We start from the raw sequence: 14,552 nt of genomic DNA, 5'->3' as shown, positions 1-14,552 counted from the left end.
GCGTAGCTCCAAGTTCCTGCCAACTTCCACTACTGGTACAGAGGGGTACACTGCCCCTACTTCCCGGCGGTTGGCCCCGCCCTGTCGGCGGCCGGCCCCGCCCCCGTGGGCGTGGCGGGACGAGGCGGGGCAATCCGGCTGGTTCCCTGCCATCCGCGGCTCGGCGGCGACGGCGACATGGAGAGCGGGGCCTATGGCGCGGCCAATGCTGGCGGCTCCTTCGACCTGAGGCGCTTCGTGTCGCAGCCTCAGGTGGTGACGCGCCTCGTGAGCATGGTGAGTCGGCCAGAGAGGACCCGGAGCCGCGCGTCCGGGGACCAGGGCCCCTGGGCCGCCGGCCGCGGAGCGCGACAGGTGGCGGCAGCCGCGCGTCCCGGGCCTGGCGGAGAGCGCAGGGCCCCGCGCCCCTCCGGGTCTCTGTTCCCTCCAGCCCGTGCGTCCTGTCGCCTTTTCCACTGCATGGCTCCGGACCTTGTCTCCCCAACTCGGGGCGGGGCCCCACCGCACCGTCGACCACTCGTCCGGGCCGCTCTGGTGCGGGACGTCCCCGAGGAGCTCCGGGGAGGCAGGCCTGTCGCCCTGCTGGCAGTGGGAGGGGCCGGAGAGGGGCACGCCACAGCAGGTGGCCAGCACGCCGCGGCTCCCAGCCTCGGGAATTCACCTGGAAGGGACTTTCTGAAGCCACGTGGGGTGCAAGGAGGGGGATTGGCCCGGCGCCCTGAAGGAGGGTTTCCTTCCCTCTCAGAGGCTAGCAACAGGTCTGCTCACCCACCAGAATGCACTCCCTCCCTAGAAGCGGGGCGAGCCCTCTTGTACCAGGCGTGCAGGGTGGCATTCCGTATCTTGGGATGAAAACACTGACCGCTGAGGCTTTAGCTGCCAGATTGAGGGTGGCCCACTGCACCCAGGGGGTCTGGACCTGGAACTTTGGAGGTGCCCTGGCTCCCCGGAGCCTCTTAGCCTGGCGGTAGAGTCTAGTGACTCCCTCCTGGGCTGTACCCTGTCAGTCAGGATGGCAGTGCCAGGAGTCCTGACCCAGACTCTGCGCCCAGTCCTGGAGTTCCGGCTTCATCCTCAGCTGGGGGCGGGGCTTATGACTGCCAGTTCCACGGCCCTATTGAGAACGTCCCGGCAGGATCGCTGTGGCCCTGCGAGTCTGGAGGCAGCCAGGTGCCCACAGACTCAGTTGCATCTGCCGCGTTGACGTGGGCTTGGCAGTAGCCTTAGGGTGTGGGGTGGAGGCGAAATGACTAGGGCGATTCCAAAGGGGCTGCTTACCAAACTCTGGGCAGTGTCTGCGTGTGAGTTTCCCACTTCTGCCCTGGCTCCTGCAAGATCTGAGCCTGGCTCACAGATCTGTGAATCTGACCACCCCAAGAACTTTGTTCTGTGGGGAACCAATGTGGGGCTGGAGACTAGTAGCTCTCTGGAGGGGAGGGGCTGACGTGCCAAAGAAACCGGAAGTCCTTGTAGGGAGAAGGCTGGCCCCCTGGGGATCCTCTTGCTCTAGGGGAGTCTTGGAGGGAAGCAGGGCTGCTATTGAAGGGTGTTCTGGAAGATGTTGGTTGATGCTATAGAGCTGACTTGGGGTAGGGTTGGATGAAACACTTTGAGTTTCACCTCCGTGATTTTGCGGCTCATCTTGTTTAAAACCCGTTCAAAGGGGATGTGGTGGCTCACCCCTGTACCTCAGCATTGAGGAAGCTGAGGCAGGATTGTCATGAACTTCAGGCCAGCCTGAACCGGAGTGAGATCCTGTCTTTTTCATTTTTATTTCATATGTATGAGTGTTTATCTGCGTGTATGAACGTACACTACGTGCGTGCCTGGTATTCACAGAGTCAGAAGGTGGTTATTTTGTCCCCTGGAATTGGAGTCACAGGTGGTTATGAGCTACATGTAAGTCTCCAGGTCTTCTACAAGAGCAGTCAGTGCTCTTAACTTATGAGCCATCTCTCCAGGCATGGCGGCACAGACCCTTAATCCCAGCATTCTACTCTGGAGGCAGAGGCAGAGTCTCTGAATTCCAGGACAGCCATCCCTACCTTGTCTCAAAAAAAAAAAAAAAAAAAAAAAAAAAAAAACCAACCAAACAAAAAAACCCCCAAAACAAACAAACTTACAAGCACACACAAAACCTCAGGGGCTGAAAACGTAGGTCAGTGGCAGTGCATTTGCCTAGCATGTGTGGAGCCCTAGGTTCAAATTGCCAGCAATCAGGGTGGATAGGGTTGGGGGAAGCCCAACCAGGCATGCTGGCACGATTATCCCAGCATTGGGAGGTGGAGGCAGGAGGATCAGGAGTCAGGATCATTCTGAGTTATAACTAAATGAAACTCCTTCACACAAAATAGACAAACAAACAAACAAACAAAACATACCAACACCCCCTCTCCCAAAGAAACTCCAAATCTCATTCAAAATGGAGGTGGGTAGGTTCTTCTTCTTTTAAAGATTTATTTATTTATATTATATGAGTACACTGTTGCTCTCTTCAGACACACCAGAAGAGGGCATCAGATCCCATTACAGATGGTTGTGAGCCACCATGTTGTTGCTGGGAATTGATCTCAGGACCTCTGGAAGAACAGTCAGTGCTCTTAACCACTGAGACATCTCTCCAGCCTGGGTGGATTCTTCTTTGTTCTTAATCACAACCTTAAATAAGATCATGCCCTGGCCACAGTTTGCCTGTCACCTCAGCCCCACGAGTCCAGAAGGGGTTGAAACACCAGTCTCAGAAAGGGACATCAGCAGAGCGATGAGACATCCTGACGTCCTGCTAGGACCCTCCTCTCTAGGCAGGCCCTAACGGGTCTGTACAGGCCATGGCCCACTGCCCATCAACTCTCCTCTCTCCCAGGTCTTGGCCTTGATCGTGTTCTCCTGCATCTTCGGCGAGGGCTACACCAACATTCATACATCTGATCAGATGTACTGTGTGTTCAACCAGAATGAGGATGCCTGCCGTTATGGCAGTGCCATTGGGGTGCTGGCCTTCCTGGCTTCAGCCTTCTTCCTTGTGGTCGATGCCTTCTTCTCCCAGATAAGCAATGCCACTGACCGCAAGTATCTGGTCATTGGTGACCTGCTCTTCTCAGGTATGCCTGTGACACTGGTACACCGAGGCTTCACAATGAGGGCCTTATTACTGTTGGGAGGGGGTGCTGACAGCAGCTGAGGGTCATGAGCCTCACCTGAGGCTCCTGTCAGGTCCCCTGTGCCCTGGGGGGACACACAAAGCTTTCTGACTTCAGAAGTTCAAGGGTGTTGGGGTATAAGGGTGAGGCATGGCATCAGGTTTCTGGACTCATCCACCCCACCTAGAGCTGACCCCTTAGCCCGCACGTCCCTCTGCTCCCATAGGTTACACAGCCCATGGCTCTGGGAGAGTCCTCTGTGTCCCTCCTGGACTCTGGGGATCCACGCTGTCCCTGGGGCCAACTCTCCCCCTTGTTATTTCCCTAGCTCTCTGGACCTTCCTGTGGTTTGTTGGTTTCTGCTTCCTGACCAACCAGTGGGCAGCCACCAAACCTGAAGATGTCCATGTAGGAGCAGACTCAGCACGGGCAGCCATCACCTTCAGCTTCTTCTCCATCTTCTCCTGGGTAGGTGAATGGGGAGGGTAGTTTGGAGGCTTGGGTGAAGACTGAGGTCCCCTTGCCCTGCCCACACCTTGGGTCTCTCTCACCCACCTACAGGGTGTGCTGGCTTCCCTGGCCTACCAGCGCTACAAGGCTGGAGTGGATGCCTTCATTCAGAACTACGTGGACCCCACCCCAGATCCCAACACAGCCTACGCCTCCTACCCTAGTGCCTCTGTGGAAAACTACCAGCAGCCACCCTTCACCCAGAATGTGGAGACTACTGAGGGCTACCAGCCTCCCCCTGTGTACTGAGCAGCCAGGGACAAAGAGGCAGGGAGGGTGCTTGGGGGGGGGGGGGCACCCCTCTACCCTGGACTTCTCTCAAGGTTTGCTGTCCAGAACTGTAGTCCCTTGCCTGTTACAGTTGACAGCCAGTCCGTGCCTTTCTGCATCCCAGCTGCAGCCAGAGTACACCTGAAATGCCCATGCCCAGAGGGTCTTCACTGCCACCACCCGATCCTCAGGCATTTTTGAGGAGAGTTTTTACTAGATCTTTTTATTGCCCAACCCCAGTACTGTAGATGGAACCCAGGGCCTTGAACTTGCTTAGCCAGAGCTATCATCCAGCTGTTCCAGCTGTGTGCTTGGCTCCTTGTTGCTTTTAATAACCCTGAATCCCTTCTCAGAGCCAGAAGCAGGTGCCTACTACGTGCCTTTTTTGACACCTGCCAGTTTCTCCACAGTTGAAGTCCATGGGAGCCCCAACTCTTTTTTTTTTTTTTCCTCCAAAGACAAGGTTGGGGATTCTTGTGCCTGTCTCCTCGGAGTGCTCAGCTGCTCACGACCTCACTCAGGTTCAGTCCCCAGCTCCGTCTGGGCCCCTTGCTCACTGCTGTCGTCTGGGGGTCACCACTGTGCCAACTGTCCCCAGGCTGCTTGCCTGCCAGCTGCAGGGCAGGCAGAGGGACTAAATACCACTTCCTCCTTGCTCCCGCCCCTGGCAGAAGGGACAGGGATTTGCCTGGAGATAACACCCAGCTTTATGTAAATATTCCCAAGCAGCTGTTAGATATTAGTGGGTAGGGCAGGAACCCCTGCACTGAATGTATTGGAGACTTGGTGGGGACACCCCTGCCCTCAGGTTCTGTAGACTAGATGAGACGGAATAAACCTTTTTCTCAGCGTGCTGTCCTTGGTGGCGCCTCAAGCTATGGGCAGAGATATACTTTGGATGGTATTGCTTTGAGACAAGGCCTCAAACATATAGCCAAGGATGACCCTCTGACCTTCCCCAAGTGCTTGGTTTTGAACCCTGGACTTCATGCTAGGCAACTTAGCCAGCTTCCAGCCTTTCAAAGACAGTATCTGCACAGCCCAGGCTTCTGGTGCATGCTTGGCTAGAGTGGCTTCTCACTGTGTAACTCAGGTAAGCCTCCAAACTTGAGGCAATCCTCCTGCCTCAGCCTGGTTCTAGTTCCACACTATATTGTCTGTTGTTTTGCTTTAGACGGGTCTTACTGTGTAGCTCTGGCTGTCCTGGAGCTCAGAGACCCACCTGACTCTGCCCCTTGGATGCTAGGTAAAGCTTAGACCATCATGTCCAGCTAGACCATGTTCTTTGAACTTTGGGTGGCAGCTTCCCCAATGGGGTCTCATTCTTCACACTGCCTTCAACTGCATCCTAAAATAGCCACCATGTCAGCTTGTAAGATGGATTGGTCTGGACAGTTTGCCAGGGTTCTGCTGTCTGCTAGGGGCCCCTGGGTGCTGCCCCTCTGAGGTTGACTCTGGCTCCTCTTGACACCTTCAGGGACTTGGCAGGGAGTGGACCTGTCTCTGTCAGGAAGCAGCATGCCCCTGAGGTAACTCTTGTGCAACGATGAGACTGTTGATAGCGGCCGGCTGATAGTGTCTTTCAGAATCTGAAGTAAGCTAACAGCCAGGCTCGGAGCTGTGGGCCTCCTATGTAGAGCTTGCCTTGAGTGGTTAACAGGCCAGATGGCAGGCAAGCTGGGCACAGCACCAGCAGCACCGGCACCTTAGACCCAGGTCTCTGGTCCTCAAGTGCTGCCCCGCCCACTTTCCAAGGCCTATCTGAGCTGTTTTCTCAACTCAAGTTATCAAGTGTCTGTCTCACAAAACCTGACCTCCCAGTGCCAGCTGGAAACACCATCTCCTGACTCTCCTAGCAGGTTCCTTTGCCATTTTTGTCCTGAAACCAACCAGATAAAAATGTGGGTGACTGTTCCTCTTAGACTGTGGTGGATGGTACTACAGAAGAAATTTCAACCCTCAAGTCATTTGGGCGCCAGTTGCAAGTTAGGGAAACCCAGGCTAAGGAGAAACACATTCTCATTAAGTGGTAAACTTTAATATTGTTCACTCTGCACAACGGAGCACAAGAAACACTCTTGGCTCACGTCAAAGGCTAGTTCTGGGGAACACAGTGGCAGCCTAGGTCATGTTTAGGCACAAATGGGGGGGGTTGTGCAAGGGCTGGAGCCTTGGTAAGTAAGGGGTGGGGCTCTGAGACTGAAACCCAGCAGTGAAAGCCACCAACAAGGAAGAAGCTAGCACCACCAGTGTCACAATGCCGGGCAGCTCTGTCCTCACCTTTGACTGGATGTGGGACCCTAGCCACCAGGCAGGGTCTGGGCTCCAGCCTGCGCTGAGGCATCTCAGCAACCAAGAAGAGAACTAAAAAAGGCTTCAGCAAGCAGATGATGAACCTCTCCAGGGCACAGTGTCCATTAGGAATGGCAGGCCCTGCCCCTCCCCCTGCTCTCTGAGAGTCCAACCTGGGGTAGGAGCTGGCGGGCCTCAGGTCCCCTCAGTTGGCAGAGTTGTACTGTAGGACTTGCTGAGGGACAAAGAGCTTCCTGACAGCCGAGGCCTCTCCAGACTGCCCCAGCACCGGACAGTTCTCTTTGTTGTCCAGCCCAGCAGTCTGTGCCGAAGACTTCTTAAAGTAGCATAGGCGGCACACGGAGTGGTACTTGTCTGCTCCGCCAATCACCTCCACCTGGTGGGAGGGGCATGTGAGGGCGGGACTCAGAAGCCAGACCCTAAGCCCATCCCACTCCTTGGGCAGAAGCATGTGGAGATACCTCTTTCTCCAGTCCCAGCCTCTTGGTGTAGGCAGCTTCTCGGAAGCACTCCATGCACACAGCGGTGAGCTTCACCACACTCTCCGCCAGGGGTACCAGGTTCAAGATGCTGCCGAAAGCCTGTACAGAGGACAGCAGGCACGTCCAGTGACGTAAGCCAGGAACTTCCCTCCTCTGCCTGCGTGTGTGTGTGTGTGTGTGTGTGTGTGTGTGTATGTGTGTGTGTGTGTGTGTGTGTGTGTGTGTAGGCCAGAGAGCAACCTTGACTGCTGTTCCTCTGGCACTGTCCACCTTGGTTCTTTTGGAAACAGGGTTTCTCACTGGCTTGGAGCTTGCAGTGTAGGTCAGCTTGCCAGTGAGCTAAGTTCTGCCTGTCTTTGTCTCCCAGTGATGTCATTTTTTAAAAAGAGTTCAAAGGATCTAACACAAGCCTGTGTGCTTTGCAAGGCAAGCATGTTACGGCCTGAGCTCTCCCCATCCCCAACGCTTCTCTTTTAAACCCCATGATTCAGGCTACATCATACTTCACTGAGCCTGCTGTTCTAGAGAACCACACCCTCCTGCCCTCTACCCCATGGCTAGTTCAGAGCACCCACCAGCCAACAGCTTCTATTCTGAACACACTCCTGGGGAGACCTTGTATGCTGTCTCCCCTCTCAGGACCCGCTGCAAGCCGGGGTCAGACATCTTTACCTTCCTCTGGAAGGTTCCATCCAGCGCCGCCACAATCACTGTCTTGCCTGCATTGGCCATCATTTCACAGAAATCCACAATGTCGGGGAACTGGGAAAGTTCAGAGAGGATGAAGTGAACTGCCCCAGCAAGGACCTCATAAAGACCATGAGGGATCTGAGCATGCAGGTAAGCCGGAGACCAGAGCACACGCCAGTCCTGTGGACTATCCCATCTGCATCCCCACTGCTACCCAGGGCGTGCCATCAGACTCCATCCAGCACCCAACAGAGGCCTCTACATAACAGAGAGGCTGGGACAGCAGTTCTCAACTCATGGGTCACAATCCCCTGGGGTTGAACAGCCCTTTCACAGGGGCCACGGATCAGACATTTGTATTATGATTCATAACAGCAGCAAAATCATAGTTATGAGGTAGCAACAAAGATAATGTTATGGTTGGGGGTCCCCACACGAGGAGCTGCAGTGAAGGTCTCAGTGTTAGGAAGGGTGAGAACCACCAGGCTACAACTTTCCCTTACAGTTTTTGGAAGGAAGTGGCCCTGCCTACACCATGGGACTCTTCGTTCCAGGACTGTCAGTGTACAAAGCTCCGTGCTTAAAGTCCTTATCTAGTGCTGTTAGGGCAGCCTTAGAAGCTAAACACAGCTCATGTTTAAAATGGGCTTGGGGGGTGGGGGGGAGTGCTTGCTGCTCTTACAAAGGACCCAGTTGCCAGCACCACATGGTCACAACCATGTGTTAATTCCAGTTCCGGGGCCCCTGTGCCCTCTTCTGGCTTCTATGGGAAATGCACATATTTGATACACATACATATACATAGTGAGCACTCATACATTTTAAAAAAGGAACTTGAGGGGCAGACCAGGTAGCTCAGCTGGTAGGAGAGCTCACACAGTGTGTGAAGCCTTGGGCTCCACCCCAGCATCAAATCAAAACTAGACAGTGTCCAACACCATAATACCAGTACTTTGAAGGTAGGAGGATTATGAAGTTCAAAGCTACAAGATCCTGTCTCAAAACATACAGGGCTGGAGAGATGGTTCAGTAGTTAAAAGCATGACTTGTTCTTGTAGATAACCAGAATTCAATTCCCAGCACCCACATCAGATAGCTCACAAACACCTGTAAATCCAGCTGCAAGGGATATAATGTCCTCTTTTGGCCTCTGCAGGCACCCATAAAAACACGCACGTATGCACACACCCACTTCAGCCCCCACAGACGGATGGAAGAAGAGCCTAAGTGAAAATCCAGAGAATAAGCACCATGAGGTTTATACTGGCATTTTCCCTCTACCGACAAATCCTGAGTGAGAGAGAATGGCTCTGGGTGATGAGATGCACAAGCCATGGCAGGTTGGCAGGGACAGCTGCCCTCTGCTGCCACTCAAGCCGGCCACCCTTCAGCAGCAGTGTCTCCATAGGACTGAGACCCAGGGTTCTAAGATTAAAGGGATATGTTATGAGCCTGGCTTTTCCACTTTGTTTCTGAGATGGGTCTCTCACTGAATCTGGAGCACAGCCATTCAGCTAGACAGGGAGCTCCTGGGACTGCCTGCCTCTGCCTTCCTAGTACTGGGATTAATGACACGAGGCCATACCTAGCATTTTACACAGGTGCTAGGGACCCAAACTGAGGCACTCATGCTTGCAGAGCCAAGGCCTCATTGACAGGATTCTCTCCCCATCCCTTCTGTCTTTTGCTTTTGATTGGTTATTACTGCGTAGCCCAGGCTGGCCAGGGACTCACAGTAATCTCCTGCCTCAGCCTTCAGAGAGCTAATTTTACAGGTCTGTCACCATGCCTGGTTCCTCAGACCTTTTCTCGAACATATCCCCGCCCCACACCTTCATGTTCTAGCCTTTTTCTTTCTCCTCAGTCCCTCCCAGTCTATCAACAGAGGTAAGCTGGAAGCTCCAGATTTGTCTCCAGTCCTAGAATGACACAGCCAAAGGGCAGAAACTTGGAATGGATGTGATTGGTCCCTGGACCCAGCCATTCCCACAATAGTCACAGCATGTGACATGGCCCGCTCTATAAAAACACACGTGTATAATTAGAAGCGTCCAGGCTGGGCTGGCACTCATCAGAGTCCTGGCACTGGCTGAATATAATCTCTTAGGCCAACACCAGGCAAGGTACCCCGGCCAGCATGAATAAAGACCCCTCCCATCTCACCTGAGCATCCACAAAACAGGTGCAGTTTGTGCCAGAAGCAACAGGCACTGCCCTCCCTCCAGGCTCCAACCCTCTGCCAAAAGACACAAGGGAGCCCTCTCCTCTGAGTACCATGGTTCCAGGACTAGTGCCCTGAGGCAGGTTTTAGAACCCACTATGTTGAATGTGCAGGGCATTCCCAGTAGTTTCTGGTTCAAAGACTCTGATGTGTCAAGCCCCTTTTTCCAGTGTGTTTCTATTGTGTCCTAGATTGAGCCTGTCATGACTGGGTCAAACAGAAACGACTGAAGATGCAAGCTTCTACTCCTGCCCAGAAGCCCATGGGCCCTGGTACTGGTGAATGAACACACGGGAAGTGCTCTATCCTCAGCTGTGGCTTCAGGGACCCTAAAGGACTCTTACCCACTGAGCCGTCTCACTGTCACTAGGCAGGCGCTCTGCCAGCCCAGCTCAGGCTCCCATGGAAGGGCTTCTACTGCCAGCAATGGCCACCACTTCCACAGCATGGGAGGGAAACTAAGACCACAAAAGACACAGCCCCCACCCCGTCAGAGGACGCCCTGAAAGCAAACAAATGCAGCTGGCCATAAAGGAGCAAAGCAAAAATTTTCCGGAAAAAATAAATAGATTAACCCCGGTGGCGGTGGCACACACCTTTAACTCCAGCACCTGAGAGACAGAGGCAGGCGGATGTCTCTGAGGTCAAGACTTCCAGGACAGCCAGGGCTACACAGAGAAAGACTGTTTTGAAAAGAAAAAAGAAAAACAAAAAAAAAAAAACCAAAAACCTCCCTAAAAAGATTAAAACCCCAGAAACAAACCTCAAAAACAAAGCAAAGCTGTGGTCAAAGGACTGAAGGCCCAGCCACCACTGAGGCCAAACTGGAGCTCTCCCCACAGCTACCTTGGCAGAAGCAACTCTACATGACAATACACACATGGTTAAGGGGATCCACACACCAGTACAAACAGTTAATGACCCATCTCTCCCAAAAGATGAAAGGAACTTCTGAGCCAGCAGGACATGAAAGGCCAGGGGTGTGGGTGGCGTTTGTGCGGCAAGCTAACTTACAAACTGCCCCTCGTCGATGCCAATGACAGACACATTCAAGGCCTCCTGGGTCACATCACGGAGCATGCAGGCCGGCAGTGCGTCCATGGTGTTCCTGGGAAGAGAAGGCCAGAGGATGAGCAAGGCCAGAGGCCGAGAACCCGTAGGCCCCAGATGCTGGGACAAGGGTGCTACTGTGGTGCGGCAGAGCAGCCTGAGGTGTTCCATCCGTTTCTGTGGTGGAGGGATGGGGAACACAGAGCCTTGTTCAGAAAACCAGTTAAAACAGGTTACCTCCCTTAACTGAAAACGAACACATGCCTGCTACTAAGCTCAACAAAGACTCCAAAGTTCTTATTCAACAGGACTTGTGGCAACTAATGGGTTATCAGGTGCCTGGTCTAGGTACTGAGGCGATTAACCAAGAGTGAGAAGGAAAGGCCCAAGGCCTAAGAACAGGAGACAGAGCAGGCCACTAAGCAAGCCGAGCCACGAGGTTCAAACCGGAGGCCCACAGTGAGCAGGCCGAGCCACGAGGTTTGAAAGTGAGTATGGGATGTGCATACGCTGAAGCACTCGGGAGCCCAAAGCAAGTGAGCTCCCGGTCAGCCTGGGCTATGAAATGCTTCAAAAACAAACACACACACACCCAGAAACAAAACACTCCAAAAACTTACCTCCAGACAATCAGGTACATATATTACATAAGCCCTGACTACTGAGCCATAGCTCCAACCCAGGGTTCTTATGAGGGACAGTCCTCAGGGCACACAATACCCTGAGCAGCAAAAAAAAAAAAAAAAAAAAAAAAAAAATATATATATATATATATATATAAATTCAAAATAAATAAATAAACCAACATATGTCACTGCCATCGTAAAATATAATTTGTAGCCCAGCGACAGAGCACCTAATGGTTTATGCTCAAGGTTCTACCCCCAGTGCAAAAGACAAAGCAAAAATAACTCATTTGAGACAGGGTCTCTCTGTAGACCAGGCTGGCCCCATATTCTCTCTGCCTCTGCCCACCAAGTGCTAGAATTAAAGGTGTAGTCACACCTGGGAAAATGTGAAAAATTAAGTTATCTGTATTAGCAGTTTCCTGCATGTAGGTCTGTATATATATCATGTGCACATCTGCTGCCCCCAGAGGTCAGAAGAGGGTGTTACATCCTCTGGGACTGGAGTCACTATGGCTGTGAACCATCAAGTGTGCTGGGAAATGAACCTGGGTCCTTGACAAGAACAAGTGCTCTTAGCCACCGAGCCACCTCTCCAGTCCACAGAAGCAAGAGCGCAGTACCCAGGAAAGGAAAGCTGTCACAGGCCTGTGACACAAGCAGCCCAAGATGAGGAGTGTCCTGTTCTCAGTGTCCAGAATGGTAGGTGACCTTGGAAGCCAGACACCAGAGTGACCCTCTGGAACCCCTTCCATTCACTGCCCTCCAGATTGGAGGACTCTCGGTATCATGTGGCTGTCTGCCAGCAGAGCCAGGCTGTGAAGCCTCTGCTTACAGGCCTTTCTGTGGACTGCTTCCCGGCAAGGAAAAACCCACCCAGGCCTCTGAAGGCCAGTTTGGCTATGCTCCAGAACACCATTAAAGGATGCCGGGAACCTCTCTTGCTCTCTAAGGAGTGGAACGCTGGGCTGTACCCAGCGCCTTCTCAAACTCAGAAAAAGCCATTTCTCACAATGGTGGCGCACGCCTTTAATCCCAGCACTTGGGAGGCAGAGGCAGGCGGATTTCTGAGTTCGAGACCAGTCTGGTCTACAGAGTGAATTCCAGGACAGCCAGGACTACACAGAAACCCTGTCTCGAAAAACCAAAAAAAAAAAGAAAGAAAAAGCCTTTTCTCAAAACACAGAAAAGCAGCGTGCAGCGGCATTCCTACAAACGAAAGCACCTCCTGGCCTACTTACTACCTCACAATCTTAAAATCTGGGAATCTGGGCGTGGACAAACATGTCTGTAATCCTTGTATTTATAGAGCTCTGAAGGGGTTGTGGGCTGGGTGTGGGATTGCTGTAATTCCAGGAGGAGGAAGAGGGAGGGTCACAAGTTACAACCCACCTATGTTCCATGAGACCTACCTCAATAAGCCGGTTTAGTTAGGACCATTTATTATTCTTGCAAAGGCCCTAGGTTCCATCCCCAGGAACCACATGGTAGCTTACAATTATCTATAATTCCTGTTTCAGGGACTCTGATACTCTCTTCTGGCCTCCCAGGGCACCAGGCAAGCAAGTAGCATTCGGTAAGATTTAAAAAAGAAAAAATTAAAACAAATCAGAAACAGGATTGAGGTGTCTGAGTGTGTAAAGCGCTTGCTTTGAGAGCTCACTGAGCCAGGCGTGGTGGGGCACGCCTTCTACCCAGTATTTGATGGGCAGAGGCGGATCTCTGGGAGTTCAAGGTCAACCAGGGGTCTGTAGAGAGAGTCTGTCTCAGAAAACCAAAACTAAACAAAAAAGTATGACCAATGAGCTTGGAACCCAGAACTTACAACCTCAGGCTGTCCTCTGAACTCGTGTGTATGGTCACAAACATACATTGTATGCAAACATACATCTCCCTAAGAAACCAACCAAAAAGCACAACACAACAATACAACACTCACGCATATTAAATTCTCTCTTCCCTCCCCAAGTAGAGCAGACCAGAGGGAGGACAGACAACAAGCCGGCTGTGGCCGACACTCCAGGCACTATACTGAACTGTTGTCGCCTCTGCTTTCGGTCCTCCTGGATGCTCATCCCATCCTGAGTGCCGGACACCATGGTTACCAAAGACAGAGCAGTCAAGATCTCAGCACACAGTCTGGCAGGAAGCATGCTTGAATTCCCAACCCAACTCCAAGTCCCGGTGGTTCTCCGCTCCACTTCCTGTTCCACGTCAGAAACCGGCTCTACACCAGGCAGTTCACCCTTGGCCCAGTCTCCAGCAACCCTGAGGGGTAGCTCCAGGTTACTCAACCTTGGCCCAGCCCCCAGCAACCCTGAGGGGCAGCTCCAGCCTCACGGTCAAACTTCGACTCTGGGTTGAGCCCGAGATACTCAGAAAAGAGTGCCACGGGCTCGGAACACGAACCCCCAAACTTGCTGCCAAATTACTTTCTTGAACTCCCACCCTTCGGCTCAGAGGGAAGTGTCCAGTGCCACGGCCGGTAGATGTACGATTCATAATGAGGACTTGATGGTAGAAAGCCAACTAAAGAGGGGGAAAAAAAATCTCTAGGGTCAAGATGGCTGCAACCGCTACCCAAGTGGAACCTAGGTTCTCTCAGCCTCAGTGGGTACAGTGGACACTTGGGGACAGGTTATTCTACGTTTTGAACACTTACTCCTATTCATTAGAGGCCAGGGGCAGCCCATCTGTTTTCTACAGGACAGAGACCCCAGCCCTGATGCATGCAGCAGTGTGCCCCGTGCCTTAGGGGTTTCCGAAGGGCAGGATCAAGGGGGCAGGACTGACCGGTCGTGTGTGGAGAAGCTGTTGCTATAACGGGTGTCTTTGGCATACTTGATGACCAGGCACTTGTACTGGGCGATCTGGAAGCGCCGGACTCTTCTCATCAGCTCGGTGCTGCAAATGCAAAAAGCTCAGCAGGGCAAATGAGGCCGGAGCAAAACGCGGGCTGTCACCACCACCTAGCGTCGGGCAGCGGGAACTGCACCCGTTCACCAAGGCTTAACCCCATGCTGTTCTGAACAAACTTCAGTTTCAAATGAATGAACTTCAAAGTCTTTGATAGAAACACCAAAGAAGAGCTTGCTTCTGGGCCCCAGATCTCGAGCTTGGCCCTCACCCTGGGAGCAGGAGACAACACGGAGGCAACACCAGGCCATTCAAGAATAGTGGGGTGCCTGATGTGGTGATCCACCCCAACAGAGGCAGAGGTGCTTGGGCCACATAAAAAGACTCTGAGTTA

General features: G+C 52.8%; 2 protein-coding genes across 3 annotated transcripts; one reads left to right on the top strand and one right to left on the bottom strand.

Moving 5' to 3' along the window:
- Positions 1-118: 118 nt before the first annotated feature.
- On the top strand, positions 119-4,774 carry Syngr2 (synaptogyrin 2). 2 transcript variants are annotated; one of them, XM_034506336.2, is made up of 4 exons: positions 119-276; positions 2,864-3,101; positions 3,469-3,608; positions 3,702-4,774. In XM_034506336.2, the coding sequence occupies exons 1-4, from the start codon at positions 178-180 to the stop codon at positions 3,897-3,899; spliced, it is 675 nt and encodes a 224-aa protein (XP_034362227.1). In that variant the 5' UTR covers positions 119-177; the 3' UTR covers positions 3,900-4,774. The 2 variants fall into 2 exon arrangements, with proteins under 2 accessions (XP_034362227.1, XP_034362228.1); XM_034506337.2 differs by lacking the exon at positions 3,469-3,608.
- A 1,162-nt stretch (positions 4,775-5,936) lies between these two features.
- On the bottom strand, positions 5,937-14,038 carry Tk1 (thymidine kinase 1). The gene is made up of 5 exons (XM_034506335.2): positions 13,340-14,038; positions 10,641-10,734; positions 7,388-7,477; positions 6,695-6,814; positions 5,937-6,609 (listed from the first exon to the last, which is right to left on the bottom strand). The coding sequence occupies exons 1-5, from the start codon at positions 13,453-13,455 to the stop codon at positions 6,418-6,420; spliced, it is 612 nt and encodes a 203-aa protein (XP_034362226.1). The 5' UTR covers positions 13,456-14,038; the 3' UTR covers positions 5,937-6,417.
- Positions 14,039-14,552: the final 514 nt, after the last annotated feature.

Source organism: Arvicanthis niloticus, chromosome 6 (assembly GCF_011762505.2).
Source record: "Arvicanthis niloticus isolate mArvNil1 chromosome 6, mArvNil1.pat.X, whole genome shotgun sequence".
NCBI lineage: Eukaryota > Metazoa > Chordata > Mammalia > Rodentia > Muridae > Arvicanthis > Arvicanthis niloticus.
Note: the sequence above shows the minus strand (reverse complement) of the source record. Positions and strands in the feature narration are given on the sequence as shown.

Bases quoted from the DNA above. Each gene is read 5' to 3' on its own strand.
- Syngr2 (XM_034506336.2), top strand. From the start codon at position 178: ATGGAGAGCGGGGCCTATGGCGCGGCCAATGCTGGCGGCTCCTTCGAC. The intron at 277-2,863 runs GTGAGTCGGCCA...CCTCTCTCCCAG, and splicing joins TGACGCGCCTCGTGAGCATG to GTCTTGGCCTTGATCGTGTT. The intron at 3,609-3,701 runs GTAGGTGAATGG...ACCCACCTACAG, and splicing joins TCTTCTCCATCTTCTCCTGG to GGTGTGCTGGCTTCCCTGGC.
- Tk1 (XM_034506335.2), bottom strand. From the start codon at position 13,455: ATGCTTCCTGCCAGACTGTGTGCTGAGATCTTGACTGCTCTGTCTTTG. The intron at 10,735-13,339 runs GTTCAGTATAGT...TTCTCTTCCCAG, and splicing joins CGAAAGCAGAGGCGACAACA to GAACACCATGGACGCACTGC. The intron at 6,610-6,694 runs GTATCTCCACAT...CCCTCCCACCAG, and splicing joins GGCTGGGACTGGAGAAAGAG to GTGGAGGTGATTGGCGGAGC.